Raw genomic sequence first — 19001 nt, 5'->3', positions numbered from 1 at the left:
GACATGTTACATGGCCATATTCGGAGTTACCATGGTGAAGCTACATATAGGTAGTGACCTATATGTAGTGCACGCGTGTAATGGTGTCCCCGCACTCACAAAGTTCAGGGAATTGGCTCTGAACAATGTGGGGGCACCTTGGCTAGTGCCAGGGTGCCCTCACACTAAGTAACTTTGCACCTAACCTTTACCAGGTAAAGGTTAGACATATAGGTGACTTATAAGTTACTTAAGTGCAGTGTAAAATGGCTGTGAAATAACGTGGACGTTATTTCACTCAGGCTGCAGTGGCAGGCCTGTGTAAGAATTGTCAGAGCTCCCTATGGGTGGCAAAAGAAATGCTGCAGCCCATAGGGATCTTCTGGAACCCCAATACCCTGGGTACCTCAGTACCATATACTAGGGAATTATAAGGGTGTTCCAGTAAGCCAATGTAAATTGGTAAAAATGGTCACTAGCCTGTTAGTGACAATTTGGAAAGAAATGAGAGAGCATAACCACTGAGGTTCTGATTAGCAGAGCCTCAGTGAGACAGTTAGTCACTACACAGGTAACACATTCAGGCACACTTATGAGCACTGGGGCCCTGGGTTACCAGGGTCCCAGTGACACATACAACTAAAACAACATATATACAGTGAAAAATGGGGGTAACATGCCAGGCAAGATGGTACTTTCATACACAACCCCCCCCCAAACGAAGGACAATAAGACTAGCCATGACCTGATGAGTCTTCATTGTCTAAGTGGAAATATCTGGAGAGTCCATCTGCATTGGAGTGGCTACTCCCAGGTCTATGTTCCACTGTATAGTCCATTCCCTGTAGGGATATGGACCACCTCAACAATTTAGGATTTTCACCTTTCATTTGTTTTAGCCAAAGTAGAGGTTTGTGGTCTGTCTGAACAATGAAGTGAGTGCCAAACAGGTATGGCCTCAACTTCTTCAGAGCCCAGACCACAGCAAAGGCCTCCCTCTCAATGGCAGACCAACGCTTTTCTCTAGGGGTCAACCTCCTACTAATAAAAGCAACAGGTTGATCCTGGCCCTCAGAATTAAGTTGTGATAGGACTGCCCCTACTCCTAATTCAGATGCATCAGTTTGGACATAGAATTTTTTAGAGTAACAAGGGCTTTTCAGGACAGGTGCAGAGCACATGGCCTGCTTCAGCTCCTCAAAAGCTTTCTGACAGTTTGCTGTCCATAATACCTTTTTAGGCATTTTCTTGGATGTGAGGTCATTAAGAGGGGCTGCAATGGAGCCATAGTTCTTAATGAACCTCCTGTAATACCCAGTGAGGCCTAGGAAGGCTCTCACCTGAGTCTGAGTGGTAGGGGGAACCCAATCAATAATTGTTTGGATTTTCCCCTGAAGTGGTGCAATCTGTTCCCCACCAACAAGGTGTCCCAGATAAACCACCTTACCCTGCCCTATCTGGCACTTTGAAGCCTTGATAGTGAGGCCTGCCTTTTGCAGGGCCTCCAAAACTTTCCATAGGTGGACCAGGTGATCATCCCACCTGGAGCTAAAGACAGCTATATCGTCCAAATATGCTGCACTGAAAGCTTCCAGCCCTTGCAGGACTGTGTTCACCAACCTCTGAAAAGTGGCAGGTGCATTTTTCAAACCAAAAGGCATTACAGTAAACTGGTAATGTCCTCCAATGGTAGAAAATGCAGTCTTAGGTTTAGCATCTTCTGATAATTTGATCTGCCAATACCCTGCAGTCAAATCAAAAGTGCTTAGATACTTGGCAGATGCCAGTGTATATATGAGCTCATCTGCCCTGGGTATAGGGTGAGCATCAGTTTTGGTTACCAAGTTGAGACCTCTATAGTCTACACAAAACCGCATTTCCTTCTTTCCATCTTTGGAATGGGGTTTTGGTACCAGTACCACAGGAGAAGCCCATGGACTGTCAGAGTGCTCAACTACTCCTAGTTCTAACATTTTCTGGACCTCTTGCTTTATGCAGTCCCTGACATGGTCAGGCTGCCTATAGATCTTACTTTTGACAGGTAAACTGTCTCCAGTATCTATAGTGTGCTCACACCAAGAAGTGGTACCTGGCACAGTAGAGAAGAGTTCAGAGAATTGATCTAGGAGATTTATGCAATTATCTTTCTGCTCAGCAGTAAGACAATCAGCCAAAACTACACCTTCCACAAGAGCATCTTGATCTGTGGAAGAGAAGAGATCAGGTAGAGGATCACTGTCTTCTTCCTGTCCCTCATCTGTTGCCATGAGCAGGGTGAGATCAGCCCTGTCATAGTAGGGTTTCAGGCGGTTGACATGGAGCACCCTAAGGGGACTTCTGGCAGTGCCTAAGTCAACTAAATAGGTGACTTCTCCCTTCTTTTCAACAATTGTGTGGGGACCACTCCATTTATCTTGGAGTGCTCTTGGGGCCACAGGCTCCAAGACCCACACTTTCTGCCCTGGTTGGTACTGAACCAAAACAGCCTTCTGATCATGCCATTGCTTCTGGAGCTCTTGGCTAGCCTGAAGGTTTTTACTGGCCTTTTTCATGTACTCAGCCTTCCTTGATCTGAGGCCAAGTACATAATCCACAATATCCTGCTTAGGAGCTTTTAAAGGTTGTTCCCAACCCTCCTTTACAAGTGTGAGTGGACCCCTAACAGGGTGTCCAAAAAGCAGTTCAAAGGGGCTGAAGCCCACTCCTTTCTGGGGTACCTCCCTGTAGGCAAAAAGGAGGCATGGTAAAAGGATATCCCATCTCCTGCGGAGTTTTTCAGGGAGACCCATAATCATGCCTTTGAGAGTTTTATTAAATCTCTCCACCAGTCCATTTGTTTGTGGATGATAGGGTGTTGTGAACTTGTACGTTACACCACACTCCTTCCACATGGCCTTTAAGTATGCAGACATGAAATTGCTTCCTCTGTCTGATACTACTTCCTTTGGGAAGCCCACCCTGGAAAATATTCCCAGGAGGGCCTTTGCCACTGCAGGTGCTGTAGTGGTCCTTAAAGGAATTGCTTCAGGATATCTTGTGGCATGGTCCACTACCACTAAGATAAACCTATTGCCTGAAGCAGTAGGAGGGTCAAGGGGGCCAACTATGTCAACCCCTACCCTTTCAAAGGGAACCCCAACCACAGGCAGTGGAATAAGGGGTGCCTTTGGGGTGCCACCTGTCTTGCCACTGGCTTGACAGGTTTCACAGGACTTACAAAATTCCTTTGTGTCCTCAGACATTCTAGGCCAATGAAACAGGGGAACAAGCCTGTCCCAAGTTTTCATTTGTCCTAGATGCCCAGCTAAGGGAATGTCATGTGCCAGTGTTAGGAGGAACTTTCTGTACTCCTGAGGAATCACTAATCTCCTGGCAGCTCCAGGTTTAGGATCCCTATGCTCAGTGTACAAGAGGTTGTCCTCCCAGTAAACTCTGTGAGAGTCACTGACATCCCCATTAGCCTGTTTGACAGCTTGCTGTCTGAGACCCTCCAATGTGGGACAGGTTTGCTGTGCCACACTCAGCTCCTCTCTGGCAGGCCCCCCTTCACCCAAAAGCTCAGCAGTGTCTGCTTCCAGCTCCTCTGGTGTAGGTTCTGCACAGGGAGGGAATTCTTCTTCCTCAGAAGTAGAATCCACTGTAGAGGGAGGGATAGTAGGAAGTGGTTTGCTTCTACTAGCCCTAGCTTTAGGGAGCACTTGGTCCATTCTTCCAGGATCCAAGCTTCCCTGTCCTTTTTGCTTTTTGGCCTGAGCCCTTGTCAAAGCAAAACTATGCCCTGGGATGCCCAGCATTGCTGCATGGGCCTCCAACTCCACATCTGACCAAGCTGATGTCTCCAAATCATTTCCTAGTAGACAGTCTACAGGTAAATCTGTGGCTACCACAACTTTCTTTGGACCAGTAACCCCCCGCCAGTTGAGATTAACAACAGCCATGGGGTGGCTAAGTGTGTTGTTGTGAGCATCGGTTACTTGGTACTGGTGACCAAGTAGGTGTTGTTCAGGGTGGACCAGTTTCTCTATGACCATAGTCACACTGGCACCAGTGTCCCTGTAGGCCTGAACCTCAACACCATTTATTAGGGGTAGCTGCTTGTACTTATCCATATTAAGGGGACAAGCAACTAAGGTGGCTAAATCAATAGCCCCCTCAGAGACTAACACAGCCTCTGTGGCCTCCCTAACAAGGCCAACCCCAACTAAGTTACCAAAAGTGAGCCCAGCTACTCCCTTGGATTGGCTATTAGTAGGTTTGCTCCCACCACCACTGCTATTAGTAGGGACACTAGGTGTAGCAGTAGGGGTTGTAGTGGTAGGAGGATTGGTGCCTTTCTTTGGACAACTGGGATCTGTTGTCCAATGGCCTTTTATTTTACATAAATAGCACCATGGTTTCTTTTCCTTGTTCTGATTAAAAGAGGATTTGGGCCCACCACCCCCACCAGAGTGTTTTTGTGGGCCTGATGAAGACTCATTTTTAGATTTTTCCCCACCCTTGTCAGAAGACTTACCATCCTTCTTTTTGTTGCCATCTTTGTCACCCCCTGTATGAACTTTTCTGTTCACTCTTGTTCTGACCCATTTGTCTGCCTTCTTTCCCAATTCTTGGGGAGAGGTCAGATCAGAGTCCACCAAGTACTGGTGCAACAAATCAGACACACAATTATTAAGAATATGCTCTCTCAGGATCAAGTTATACAGGCTTTCAAAGTCAGTAACCTTACTGCCATGTAACCACCCCTCCAAGTCCTTCACTGAATGGTCAATGAAATCAACCCAGTCTTGTGAAGACTCCTTTTTGGTCTCTCTGAACTTTATCCTGTACTGTTCAGTGGTTAAGCCATAACCATCCAGGAGTGCATTCTTAAGAACTTGGAAATTATTAGCATCATTTTCTTTCACAGGAAGGAGCCTATCCCTACCTTTTCCACTAAATGATAGCCATAGGATAGCAGCCCACTGCCTTTGAGGGACATCCTGTACAACCCAGGCCCTCTCAAGTGCAGCAAACCACTTGTTAATGTCATCCCCCTCCTTATAAGGGGGAACTATCTTGTGCAGATTCCTGGAATCATGCTCTTTTGCAGGATGACTATGGGGAATACTGCTGCTGCCACCATGGGTTTCTAAACCCAACTTCTGTCTCTCCTTCTCTACTTCTAAAGTCTGTCTATCCAAATCCAGCTGTTGCTTCTTGAGCTTCAGTCTGGTTTGTTCCACTCTCAATCTATTGAGCTCCCTTTCTAACAATCTGTCATCAGGGTGGGTGGGAGGGACATGCCTTGACACAGAAGTATGGTGAGAATGGACAGAAGGAGACCTGTCCCTTACAGAAGCCACCCTAACAGCTTGGTTAACAGAAACATCACTACCAGTATGGTGAGAATAAATGCTTTTGCTATGATGTGAGACAACACTATTTATATGGTGTGGCTCCTCATCATTACCAACTATGCTAGACTGTCTAGTAATGGGCAGGCTGAGAAGTTTCTTTCCTGAATCTTTTCCTGGGGGAGTCCCTGGATCAGATTGAGAACCATTAGCTACTTTTTCCACAGATTGGGCACTTATGGCCTTATCCTGTACTCTAAGCATGTTAATTAACAGTTCTAAGGAAGGATTCTTCCCTACACTCAAACCTCTCTCTATGCAGAGACTCCTTGCTCCTTTCCAGCTAAGGTGATCATATGCAAGTTTGGACAGCTCAACCTTTTGGCCTGTGCCAGACATTTTTTAGAGAGAGTTAAAGTGATAGTAAAAGATAAAAAGTTTGTCAGAGCTTTTAGAAAGACAGAGAAAAACACTTTTTATACTTTTTAGAACTTTTTAGAAAGTTAGAAGTACTTTTCAGCACTTAGAAAAGAGTGAAAAGAGGAAATGCAAAACTTTTTGGCTATGTGTATATACACTGACCTTGTTTTGTATATTTTTCTCTTATGAAAAGTACAATGACAAGAGTGGTAAGTAGTCTCAAAGCACTTATCCCACCACTGCACAACCAATGTAGGAGGCTGGACTGGCTTGTAGTGAGTACCAAGGGGTACTTGCACCTTGCACCAGGCCCAGTTATCCCTTATTAGTGTATAGGGTGTCTAGCAGCTTAGGCTGATAGATAATGGTAGCTTAGCAGAGCAGCTTAGGCTGAACTAGGAGACGTGTGAAGCTACTACAGTACCACTTAGTGTCATATGCACAATATCATAAGAAAACACAATACACAGTTATACTAAAAATAAAGGTACTTTATTTTTATGACAATATGCCAAAGTATCTCAGAGTGTACCCTCAGTGAGAGGATAGGAAATATACACAAGATATATATACACAATAGCAAAAATATGCAGTATAGTCTTAGAAAACAGTGCAAACAATGTATAGTTACAATAGGATGCAATGGGGAAACATAGGGATAGGGGCAACACAAACCATATACTCCAAAAGTGGAATGCGAACCACGAATGGACCCCAAACCTATGTGACCTTGTAGAGGGTCGCTGGGACTATTAGAAAATAGTGAGAGTTAGAAAAATAACGCTCCCCAAGACCCTGAAAAGTGAGTGCAAAGTGCACTAAAGTTCCCCTAAGGACAAAGAAGTCGTGTTAGAGGAATAATGCAGGAAAGACACAAACCAACAATGCAACAACTGTGGATTTCCAATCTAGGGTACCTGTGGAACAAGGGGACCAAGTCCAAAAGTCACAAGCAAGTCGGAGATGGGCAGATGCCCAGGAAATGCCAGCTGCGGGTGCAAAGAAGCTTCTACTGGACAGAAGAAGCTGCGGTTTCTGCAGGAACGAAAAGGGCTAGAGACTTCCCCTTTGGTGGACGGATCCCTCTCGCCGTGAAGAGTCGTGCAGAAGTGTTTTCCCGCCGAAAGAACGCCAACAAGCCTTGCTAGCTGCAAATCGTGCGGTTAGCGTTTTTGGACGCTGCTGAGGCCCAGGAGGGACCAGGAGGTCGCAAATTGGACCAGCAGAGAGAGGTGACGTCGAGCAAGACAAGGAGCCCTCTCTGAAGCAGGTAGCACCCGGAGAAGTGCCAGAAACAGGCACTACAAGAATGCGTGAAACAGTGCTCGCCGAAGTTGCACAAAGGAGTCCCACGTCGCCGGAGACCAACTTAGAAAGTCGTGCAATGCAGGTTAGAGTGCCGTGGACCCAGGCTTGGCTGTGCACAAAGGATTTCCGCCGGAAGTGCACAGGGGCCGGAGTAGCTGCAAAAGTCGCGGAACCCAGCAATGCAGCCCAGCGAGGTGAGGCAAGGACTTACCTCCACCAAACTGGGACTGAAGAGTCACTGGACTGTGGGGGTCACTTGGACAGAGTCGCTGGATTCGAGGGACCTCGCTCGTCGTGCTGAGAGGAGACCCAAGGGACCGGTAATGCAGCTTTTTGGTGCCTGCGGTTGCAGGGGGAAGATTCCGTCGACCCACGGGAGATTTCTTCGGAGCTTCTGGTGCAGAGAGGAGGCAGACTACCCCCACAGCATGCACAAACAGGAAAACAGTCGAGAAGGCGGCAGGATCAGCGTTACAGAGTTGCAGTAGTCGTCTTAGCTACTTTGTTGCAGTTTTGCAGGCTTCCAGCGCGGTCAGCAGTCGATTCCTTATCAGAAGGTGAAGAGAGAGATGCAGAGGAACTCGGCTGAGCTCTTGCATTCGTTATCTGAAGTTTCCCCAGAGACAGAGACCCTAAATAGCCAGAAAAGAGGGTTTGGCTACTTAGGAGAGAGGATAGGCTACTAACACCTGAAGGAGCCTATCAGAAGGAGTCTCTGACATCACCTGGTGGCACTGGCCACTCAGAGCAGTCCAGTGTGCCAGCAGCACCTCTGTTTCCAAGATGGCAGAGGTCTGGAGCACACTGGAGGAGCTCTGGACACCTCCCAGGGGAGGTGCAGGTCAGGGGAGTGGTCACTCCCCTTTCCTTTGTCCAGTTTCGCGCCAGAGCAGGGCTAAGGGGTCCCCTGAACCGGTGTAGACTGGCTTATGCAGAATTGGGCACATCTGTGCCCAACAAAGCATTTCCAGAGGCTGGGGGAGGCTACTCCTCCCCTGCCTTCACACCATTTTCCAAAGGGAGAGGGTGTCACACCCTCTCTCAGAGGAAGTTCTTTGTTCTGCCATCCTGGGCCAGGCCTGGCTGGACCCCAGGAGGGCAGATGCCTGTCTGAGGGGTTGGCAGCAGCAGCAGCTGCAGTGAAACCCCAGGAAGGGCAGTTTGGCAGTACCAGGGTCTGTGCTACAGACCACTGGGATCATGGGATTGTGCCAACTATGCCAGGATGGCATAGAGGGGGCAATTCCATGATCATAGACATGTTACATGGCCATATTCGGAGTTACCATGGTGAAGCTACATATAGGTAGTGACCTATATGTAGTGCACGTGTGTAATGGTGTCCCCGCACTCACAAAGTTCAGGGAATTGGCTCTGAACAATGTGGGGGCACCTTGGCTAGTGCCAGGGTGCCCTCACACTAAGTAACTTTGCACCTAACCTTTACCAGGTAAAGGTTAGACATATAGGTGACTTATAAGTTACTTAAGTGCAGTGTAAAATGGCTGTGAAATAACGTGGACGTTATTTCACTCAGGCTGCAGTGGCAGGCCTGTGTAAGAATTGTCAGAGCTCCCTATGGGTGGCAAAAGAAATGCTGCAGCCCATAGGAATCTCCTGGAACCCCAATACCCTGGGTACCTCAGTACCATGTACTAGGGAATTATAAGGGTGTTCCAGTAAGCCAATGTAAATTGGTAAAAATGGTCACTAGCCTGTTAGTGACAATTTGGAAAGAAATGAGAGAGCATAACCACTGAGGTTCTGATTAGCAGAGCCTCAGTGAGACAGTTAGTCACTACACAGGTAACACATTCAGGCACACTTATGAGCACTGGGGCCCTGGGTTACCAGGGTCCCAGTGACACATACAACTAAAACAACATATATAGAGTGAAAAATGGGGGTAACATGCCAGGCAAGATGGTACTTTCCTACAACTGACCCGTCAGTGCTAGATTCCTATGTGTAACTGACCTCTCAGTGCCAGATTCCTATGTTTAGCTGACCCGTCAGTGCTAGATTCCTATCTGTAACAGGGCTCTCAGTTTCAGATTCCTATGTGTAACTGACCTCTGAGTGCTAGATTCCTGTGTGTAACTGACCTCTCAGTGCTAGATTCCTATGTGTAACTGACCTCTCAGTGCTAGATTCCTGTGTGTAACTTACCTATCAGTCCCAGATTCCTATGTGTAACTGACCTCTCCGTGCTAGACTCCTGTGTGTAACTTACCTCTCAGTGCTAGATTCCTGTGTGTAACTGACCCATCAGTGCTAGATTCCTGTATGTAACAGAGCTCTCAGTGCCAGATTCCTATGTGTAACTGACCTCTCAGTGCCAAATTCCTATTTGTAACTGAGCTCTCAGTGCCAGATTCCTATGTGTAACTGACCTGTCAGTGCTAGATTCCTAAGTGTAACTGACCTCTCAGTGCCAGATTCCTATGTTTAACTGACCTCTCAGTGCTAGATTCCTATGTGTAACTGACCTGTCAGTGCTAGATTCCTGTGTGTAACTGACCTCTGCGTGCTAGATTCCTGTGTGTAACTGACCTTTCAGTGCCCGATTCCTATGTGTAACTGAGCTCTCAGTGCTAGATTCCTGTGTGTAATATACCTCTCAGTGTTAGATTCCTGTGTGTAACTTACCTCTCAGTGCTAGATTCCTATCTGTAATTGGGCTCTGAGTTCTAGATTCCTGTGTGTAACTGAACTCTGAGTGCTAGATTCCTATGTGTAACTGAGCTCTCAGTGCCAGATCCCTATGTGTAATTGACCTCTGAGTGCTAGATTCCTGTGTGTAACTGACCTCTCAGTGCTAGATTCCTGTGTTTAACTGACCTCTCAGTGCTAGATTCCTATGTGTAACTGACCTCTAAGTGACAGATTCCTATGCGTAACTGACCTCTAAGTGACAGATTCCTATGCGTAACTGACCTCTCAGTGCTTGATTCCTATGTGTAACTGACCTCTCAGTGCCAGATTCCTATGTGTAATTGACCTCTCAGTGCTAGATTCCTGTGTGTAACTGACCTCTCAGGGATAGATTCCTGTGTGTGACTGACCTGCCAGTACTAGATTCCTATGTGTAACTGACCTCTCAGTGCTTGAATCCTATGTGTAACTGACCCGTCAGTGCTAGATTCCTATGTGTAAGAGAGCTCTCAGTGACAGATTGCTATATGTAACAGAGCTCTCAGTGACAGACTGCTATCTGTAACTGACCTCTCAGTGCTAGATTCGTATGTGTAACTGACCTCTCAGTGTCAGATTCCTGTGTTTAACTGACCTCTCAGTGCCAGATTCCTGTGTGTAACTGACCTCTGAGTGCTAGATTCCTATGTGTAACTGACCTCACAGTGCCAGATTCCTATGTGTAAGTGACGTCTCAGTGTCAGATTCCTGTGTGTAACTGACCTGTCAGTGCTAGATTCCTAAGTGGAACTGACCTCTGAGTGCCAGATTCCTATGTTTAACTGACCTCTCAGTGCTAGATTCCTATGTGTAACTGACCTGTCAGTGCTAGATTCCTGTGTGTAACTGACCTCTGAGTGCTAGATTCCTGTGTGTAACTGACCTCTCAGTGCTGGATTCCTATGTGTAACTGAGCTCTCAGTGCTAGATTCCTGTGTGTAATTTACCTCTCAGTGCTAGATTCCTATGTGTAACTTACCTGTTTGTGCTAGATCCCTATGTGTAATTGGGCTCTGAGTGCTAGATTCCTGTTTGTAGCTGACCTCTAAGTGCTCGATTCCTATGTGTAACTGAGCTCAGTGCCAGATTCCTATGTGTAATTGACCTCTCAGTGCTAGATTCCTATCTGTAACAGGGCTCTCAGTTTCAGATTCCTATGTGTAACTGACCTCTGAGTGCTAGATTCCTGTGTGTAACTGACCTCTCAGTGCTAGATGCCTAGGTGTAACTGACCTCTCAGTGCTAGATTCCTGTGTGTAACTTACCTATCAGTCCCAGATTCCTATGTGTAACTGACCTCTCCGTGCTAGACTCCTGTGTGTAACTTACCTCTCAGTGCTAGATTCCTGTGTGTAACTGACCCATCAGTGCTAGATTCCTGTATGTAACAGAGCTCTCAGTGCCAGATTCCTATGTGTAACTGACCTCTCAGTGCCAAATTCCTATTTGTAACTGAGCTCTCAGTGCCAGATTCCTATGTGTAACTGACCTGTCAGTGCTAGATTCCTAAGTGTAACTGACCTCTCAGTGCCAGATTCCTATGTTTAACTGACCTCTCAGTGCTAGATTCCTATGTGTAACTGACCTGTCAGTGCTAGATTCCTGTGTGTAACTGACCTCTGCGTGCTAGATTCCTGTGTGTAACTGACCTTTCCGTGCCGGATTCCTATGTGTAACTGAGCTCTCAGTGCTAGATTCCTGTGTGTAATATACCTCTCAGTGTTAGATTCCTGTGTGTAACTTACCTCTCAGTGCTAGATTCCTATCTGTAATTGGGCTCTGAGTTCTAGATTCCTGTGTGTAACTGAACTCTGAGTGCTAGATTCCTATGTGTAACTGAGCTCTCAGTGCCAGATCCCTATGTGTAATTGACCTCTGAGTGCTAGATTCCTGTGTGTAACTGACCTCTCAGTGCTAGATTCCTGTGTGTAACTGACCTCTCAGTGCTAGATTCCTATGTGTAACTGACCTCTAAGTGACAGATTCCTATGCGTAACTGACCTCTAAGTGACAGATTCCTATGCGTAACTGACCTCTCAGTGCTTGATTCCTATGTGTAACTGACCTCTCAGTGCCAGATTCCTATGTGTAACTGACCTCTCAGTGCTAGATTCCTGTGTGTAACTGACCTCTCAGGGATAGATTCCTGTGTGTGACTGACCTGCCAGTACTAGATTCCTATGTGTAACTGACCTCTCAGTGCTTGAATCCTATGTGTAACTGACCCGTCAGTGCTAGATTCCTATGTGTAAGAGAGCTCTCAGTGACAGATTGCTATATGTAACAGAGCTCTCAGTGACAGACTGCTATCTGTAACTGACCTCTCAGTGCTAGATTCGTATGTGTAACTGACCTCTCAGTGTCAGATTCCTGTGTTTAACTGACCTCTCAGTGCCAGATTCCTGTGTGTAACTGACCTCTGAGTGCTAGATTCCTATGTGTAACTGACCTCACAGTGCCAGATTCCTATGTGTAAGTGACGTCTCAGTGTCAGATTCCTGTGTGTAACTGACCTGTCAGTGCTAGATTCCTAAGTGGAACTGACCTCTGAGTGCCAGATTCCTATGTTTAACTGACCTCTCAGTGCTAGATTCCTATGTGTAACTGACCTGTCAGTGCTAGATTCCTGTGTGTAACTGACCTCTGAGTGCTAGATTCCTGTGTGTAACTGACCTCTCAGTGCTGGATTCCTATGTGTAACTGAGCTCTCAGTGCTAGATTCCTGTGTGTAATTTACCTCTCAGTGCTAGATTCCTATGTGTAACTTACCTGTCAGTGCTAGATCCCTATGTGTAATTGGGCTCTGAGTGCTAGATTCCTGTTTGTAGCTGACCTCTGAGTGCTCGATTCCTATGTGTAACTGAGCTCAGTGCCAGATTCCTATGTGTAATTGACCTCTCAGTGCTAGATTCCTATGTGTAACTGACCTCTCAGTGCTAGATTCCTGTGTGTAACTGATCTCTCAGTGCTAGATTCCTATGCGTAAATGACCTCTCAGTGCTAGATTCCTATGTGTAACTGACCTCTCAGTGCCAGATTCCTATGTTTAACTGACCTCTCAGTGCTAGATTCCTATGTGTAACTGACCCATCAGTGCTAGATTCCTATGTGTAAGTGACCTGCCAGTGCAAGATTCATATGTGTAACTGACCTCTCACTGCTAGATTCCGATGTGTAACTGACCTCTCAGTGCTTGAATCCTATGTGTAACTGACCTTCCAGTGATAGATTCCTTTGTGTAATTGAGCTCTCAGTGCTAGATTCCTCTGCGTAAGTGACCTCTCAGTGCCAGATTCCTATGTATAACTGACCTCTCAGTGCTAGATTCCTGTGTGTAACTGATCTCTCAGTGCTAGATTCCTATGCGTAACTGACCTCTCAGTGCCTGATTCCTATGTGTAACTGACCTCTCAGTGCCAGATTCCTATGTGTAATTGACCTGCCAGTGCAAGATTCATATGTGTAACTGACCGCTCAGTGCTAGATTCCTATGTTTAACTGACCCGCCAGTGCTAGATTCCTGTGTGTAATTGACCTCTCAGTGCCAGATTCCTGTGTGTAACTGACCTCTCAGTGCCAGATTCCTATGTATAACTGACCTCTCAGTGCTAGATTCCTGTGTGTAACTGATCTCTCAGTGCTAGATTCCTATGCGTAACTGACCTCTCAGTGCCTGATTCCTATGTGTAACTGACCTCTCAGTGCTAGATTCCTGTGTGTGATTGAGCTCTCAGTGCTAGATTCCTGTTTGTAACTGACCTCTCAGTTGTAGATTCCTATGTGTAACTGACCTCTCAGTGCCAGATTCCTGTGTGTAACTGACCTCTCAGTGCTAGATTCCTGTGTGTAACTGACCTCTCAGTTGTAGATTCCTCTGCGTAACTGACCTCTCAGTGCTAGATTCCTGTGTGTAACTGATCTCTCAGTGCTAGATTCCTATGCGTAACTGACCTCTCAGTGCCTGATTCCTATGTGTAACTGACCTCTCAGTGCTAGATTCCTGTGTGTGATTGAGCTCTCAGTGCTAGATTCCTGTTTGTAACTGACCTCTCAGTTGTAGATTCCTATGTGTAACTGACCTCTCAGTGCTAGATTCCTGTGTGTAACTGACCTCTCAGTTGTAGATTCCTCTGCGTAAGTGACCTCTCAGTGCCAGATTCCTATGTATAACTGACCTCTCAGTGCTAGATTCCTGTGTGTAACTGATCTCTCAGTGCTAGATTCCTATGCGTAACTGACCTCTCAGTGCCTGATTCCTATGTGTAACTGACCTCTCAGTGCCAGATTCCTATGTGTAATTGACCTGCCAGTGCAAGATTCATATGTGTAACTGACCGCTCAGTGCTAGATTCCTATGTTTAACTGACCCGCCAGTGCTAGATTCCTGTGTGTAATTGACCTCTCAGTGCCAGATTCCTGTGTGTAACTGACCTCTCAGTGCCAGATTCCTATGTATAACTGACCTCTCAGTGCTAGATTCCTGTGTGTAACTGATCTCTCAGTGCTAGATTCCTATGCGTAACTGACCTCTCAGTGCCTGATTCCTATGTGTAACTGACCTCTCAGTGCTAGATTCCTGTGTGTGATTGAGCTCTCAGTGCTAGATTCCTGTTTGTAACTGACCTCTCAGTTGTAGATTCCTATGTGTAACTGACCTCTCAGTGCCAGATTCCTGTGTGTAACTGACCTCTCAGTGCTAGATTCCTGTGTGTAACTGACCTCTCAGTTGTAGATTCCTCTGCGTAACTGACCTCTCAGTGCTAGATTCCTGTGTGTAACTGATCTCTCAGTGCTAGATTCCTATGCGTAACTGACCTCTCAGTGCCTGATTCCTATGTGTAACTGACCTCTCAGTGCTAGATTCCTGTGTGTGATTGAGCTCTCAGTGCTAGATTCCTGTTTGTAACTGACCTCTCAGTTGTAGATTCCTATGTGTAACTGACCTCTCAGTGCTAGATTCCTGTGTGTAACTGACCTCTCAGTTGTAGATTCCTCTGCGTAAGTGACCTCTCAGTGCCAGATTCCTATGTATAACTGACCTCTCAGTGCTAGATTCCTGTGTGTAACTGATCTCTCAGTGCTAGATTCCTATGCGTAACTGACCTCTCAGTGCCTGATTCCTATGTGTAACTGACCTCTCAGTGCCAGATTCCTATGTGTAATTGACCTGCCAGTGCAAGATTCATATGTGTAACTGACCGCTCAGTGCTAGATTCCTATGTTTAACTGACCCGCCAGTGCTAGATTCCTGTGTGTAATTGACCTCTCAGTGCCAGATTCCTGTGTGTAACTGACCTCTCAGTGCCAGATTCCTATGTATAACTGACCTCTCAGTGCTAGATTCCTGTGTGTAACTGATCTCTCAGTGCTAGATTCCTATGCGTAACTGACCTCTCAGTGCCTGATTCCTATGTGTAACTGACCTCTCAGTGCTAGATTCCTGTGTGTGATTGAGCTCTCAGTGCTAGATTCCTGTTTGTAACTGACCTCTCAGTTGTAGATTCCTATGTGTAACTGACCTCTCAGTGCTAGATTCCTATGTGTAACTGACCTCTCAGTGCTAGATTCCTGTGTGTAACTGACCTCTCAGTGCTAGATTCCTATGTGTAACTGAGCTCTCAGTGCTGGGTTCCGGCTCCCTGTGCTCAGTGTAACTGATTCCTCCTCTCACAGTTATGTCTGACCTTCCTTTCTTCCTCAGATCTCCTTTGCTGATTACACCCTCCTGAGCCTCCTCCTGGACCATTTGGAGCTCGACCAGTGCTGCCTGCAGTCCCTCCCGCTCCTCGAAGCCTACGTTCAGCGCATGTGTGCCCGCCCACAAATCGCAGCCTATCTGAAGACAGAGGAGTACAAGAAGCGTCCAGTCAAGGTCAACCTCGATGAGTGAGAGGTCCATAAGGTGGAGCCGGGCTGCTGCCATCCAATCCCGTCCCTCTGATCACAGAGCACCTCTGAAGGACCAATCAGGACGGGTACATTGGGAGTGACCACATTCCCAGCATGCACCACTCACTGCTATGTGATGTCACCATATTAAACCTTTTATAAAAGACAAGTTGTGCTGTTTGTTTTAGATGATATAGTGTGGGCTCTCCTGGGTGTAAGGGTGCTCACTGACACCGCACACACTGAAGTAGTATTGGGGAGTGGCCACAAAAGATCCACAGCCTATTTATTTACCCCTTCAGCCAAACCTTGCGCCTGCGGTGATGTGGCTACAAGCCATGTAGAGGCCAAGTGGCACTCCACACCCATCCTCAAGTCGGTTTGCGAGTTTGGCACCACTTCGAGTTGTAGCACTTACTTCCTCTAGATTTCTTCCACTACAACCGATCTGGTCTCTTGGTATCCTGTAGTTGATGGAGAATGGCGGGAGGGCCTCTGGCAACTGCCTGTGCAGCTGGGGAGGGAGTGGGGCTTGAGTGGTAGCGTAGTCTTGTAGGACCCGGCTAGGTTCAGGGGATGGTTGCAGGCTGTAAGGCCACTGTTCCTTTGGATCTGTCCCTTTGGTGCAGCCCTTGTTCTCAGTTGATTCCACTCTGGGCATGTTCAATACTACTTGTCTAAGAGGAAGGCTCATTACATGGCTTCAGGTTGCATAGGTCTGGGATATCCGCTCCTGGTGGCAAGGCATCAATAATTTCACCACCTCTTTACCCTTCCTCCTGTTCCGGTGAGCTGTGTGGCTCTGGGCTCTCCGCAGCTCTCGCCTTCCTGAACCAGGGTACATTCCGAGTCACTTTTTACCCTGTCTGGCTATGGTGACCATGGTCCCTTGAATCTCAGTGACGCACCAGTGTTCTCTCTCAAATAGTGACTGGATTTTGTTGCCTGTCCTTAATGAAGACTACGTCTCCAACTCTGAGCATCGGGCCATGGCCCGTCTGTCTGTGCTGGCTTTGTTGTTAGCTCTGCATTTTTCCTGCACTGCCTCGGTGTCCAAGGAAGGAGGCTGGCACCAATGGCTGGCCGGTAGGCTGTCTAATGCGGGGAGCTTCAGCAAGAGGTCGACAGCTGTACAACCTGTTGTGCGTTGTGGCATTTGCCAGTATGTCCTCAGAAATGTCCTGAGAAGGTGGTTGAAATGTTATGCCTTCCAGGCTATGAGCGGTAACCTTTTTAGGCAATAGGTGGCCCTGCCGGTCCTTCAGCCCTGAGCCCTGCAAAGTGCTACGCATCTTGTGTTAGAGTAACACATTTTCCGTAATTTTCCTGCATTACTGCAATGCCTGAGATTGTCATACAAAAGAACTGTGTTCTGAAGTGCGATGAAACTGTGTAGTTCCAGTTCCTTACTGTGTCGAGACGCATCAAAGCTAAGCTCTGAGTACTGTTTATCAAAGGCCACAAGGTGGCGCTGGTGTACAACAGGAGGTATAGGATTCTCAATATATTACGATAACTATCCCACTATCACAGAAGCTCACAAAACCACACACCCGCCTAATTAATGCATAGAAGCACCCCTGGTCAGACCATGGTATCAAACAGATGTGGATCTCCAGCCGCAAAGCTTCTAAATATATGCCAGAAATTTGGTCGGTCTAGAGGGGCCTACTTGGAGAACTGCACAGGGATAAGAAGGATAAGATGGGGGCCATATGTGGCCTAGGTACCAGAACTGTCTACTTTAGGACCGCAGAAGACGACATAAATCCCAGACTCGGCTCAACATTGTGTGATTCTGAGCAAACCATCTCACTTACTCCTGCTAAATAAAGGTTGCTCTGATTCTCTTGTAAAGGGCTCTTGGTTCAGTTCACCCATTAAGGACCGTCACATATGCCAAAAGGGTGTCACTTCAAAAAATGATCTCTTGACATGGATGCAACTGTCTTAATTCACTCACAATAAAGTGCCACTCAAAGTGTCACACATAAGGCTTGAAATGTCACCTACAAGAGCACTACACACATGGAAATGTCACACTTAAGAAACGGAAAACTTTGTAGCAATGGAATCCTTCTGACCCAACCATGGGCACATTTCCCCTACAGTCAGCACTAGAGGAACGAGGGAAATGCACGTCTCTCGTACACTCTCCTCTGCGGGTGGGAAGTGAGGCTTCACTGCCAGGGGTCTTCCGCATCACAGGGTATTCCCGATGCTGCACCAGTTCAGGTATGGAGCAAGGCCATGGTGGGCAGGAACACCATGTCTGCGGCCAGGAAGTGTGCAGCACCACCGAGCAGAAAGGACTCCCTCCTAAGTCAGGAGCGCTGCCGGAAATTTCATGCAGCTCGAGATATAGATCACCTCCTCATTGCCAGTGTAATGGTGCGCAGGCCTTGTGGTAATAGTCTTGCACCGGAGAAACTCACTGACACCAGTTGCTTCTTGATTTGGCATTACGTTTCTAATTTTCACAAGTGGTCAGTGTAGGAGACTGGCTCATTTTATGGTGTACACCTATGGTGTGGCACCCGATACTGAGTCCAGGCAACCCTTAGTGATAGCTAATAGGTGTCCAGATAGCAGAAGCTCTCTAGGGGTAGCTGAGGCGAGCAGCTGAAGCTTATCCAGGAGGTATGTAAAGCACTTGCAACACCACAGTAGTCAGACAATAGCATAGTCACAAGAAAGAACCACACAAGTGTTGCAAAAATAAAGGATATTTTATTTCAGCTCTACTACTAGACTAGCAGTGGTATATCTCCCTTCGGAGAAATCTACACACAATATAAACACAAAATAACCAGCAGAAATAGCACAACATGCAAAGGGCCCTATGGAGGATAGGGGGCAAACCCTATACTAAGTAGGTGGAATGCGAAATAGTGAACCCAACCAAGGTAAGTGTGGTAGTCAGCTAGGAGCTGGGGAAAGATGAAAACACCAGAGGTCAGTATAGCAGGTGTTCCCAGAGACCAGGTGCAGAAGGGTTATCTACCCAGTCATCCCATTGGCTATGGAAGTAGTGGTTGGAGTTTGTGGGTTTCATGGCCCTTCACAGTGGACCCAGAGGAAACCAGCAGACAAGTGGAAGGTTTGAGGCTGCCCCCACCCCAGGATACCCAGAAGACAGGAGTGCCTACACCAGGGACCGGGATGCAGAGGGTAGAAGGGACCCTCACTGAAGTCAGTGGAAGCCTCGGATTGTCCTGCTGTTGTTGTGACCCAGAGACCAGGCCCGTGGAACCCAGGGATTGATTCTGGATGTGGAGGATCTGAAAAGGAAGAGGACAGAGACCAGCACCCTTGGAGGTGCCCAGGTGGTGCAGGTGGCAATGCCCATCCTCCTAGAGGTGAAGGTTCTGCAAGTCG

The 19001-nt window shown here is 47.1% G+C and overlaps 1 protein-coding gene across 1 annotated transcript in view; it reads left to right on the top strand.

The window, feature by feature from the left end:
• LOC138293751 (glutathione S-transferase P-like) overlaps positions 1–15792 on the top strand; it is a 160333-nt gene extending 144541 nt beyond the window's left edge. Inside the window, exon 7 of the mRNA XM_069233091.1 lies at positions 15436–15792. Coding sequence (XP_069089192.1) covers positions 15436–15624 — 189 coding nt within the window. The 3' untranslated portion in view covers positions 15625–15792. The remainder of the gene's footprint in view (positions 1–15435) is intronic.
• The last annotated feature ends 3209 nt before the right edge of the window (positions 15793–19001 follow it).

The sequence above is a fragment of the Pleurodeles waltl genome, chromosome 4_2 (assembly GCF_031143425.1).
Source record: "Pleurodeles waltl isolate 20211129_DDA chromosome 4_2, aPleWal1.hap1.20221129, whole genome shotgun sequence".
NCBI lineage: Eukaryota > Metazoa > Chordata > Amphibia > Caudata > Salamandridae > Pleurodeles > Pleurodeles waltl.
Note: the sequence above shows the minus strand (reverse complement) of the source record. Positions and strands in the feature narration are given on the sequence as shown.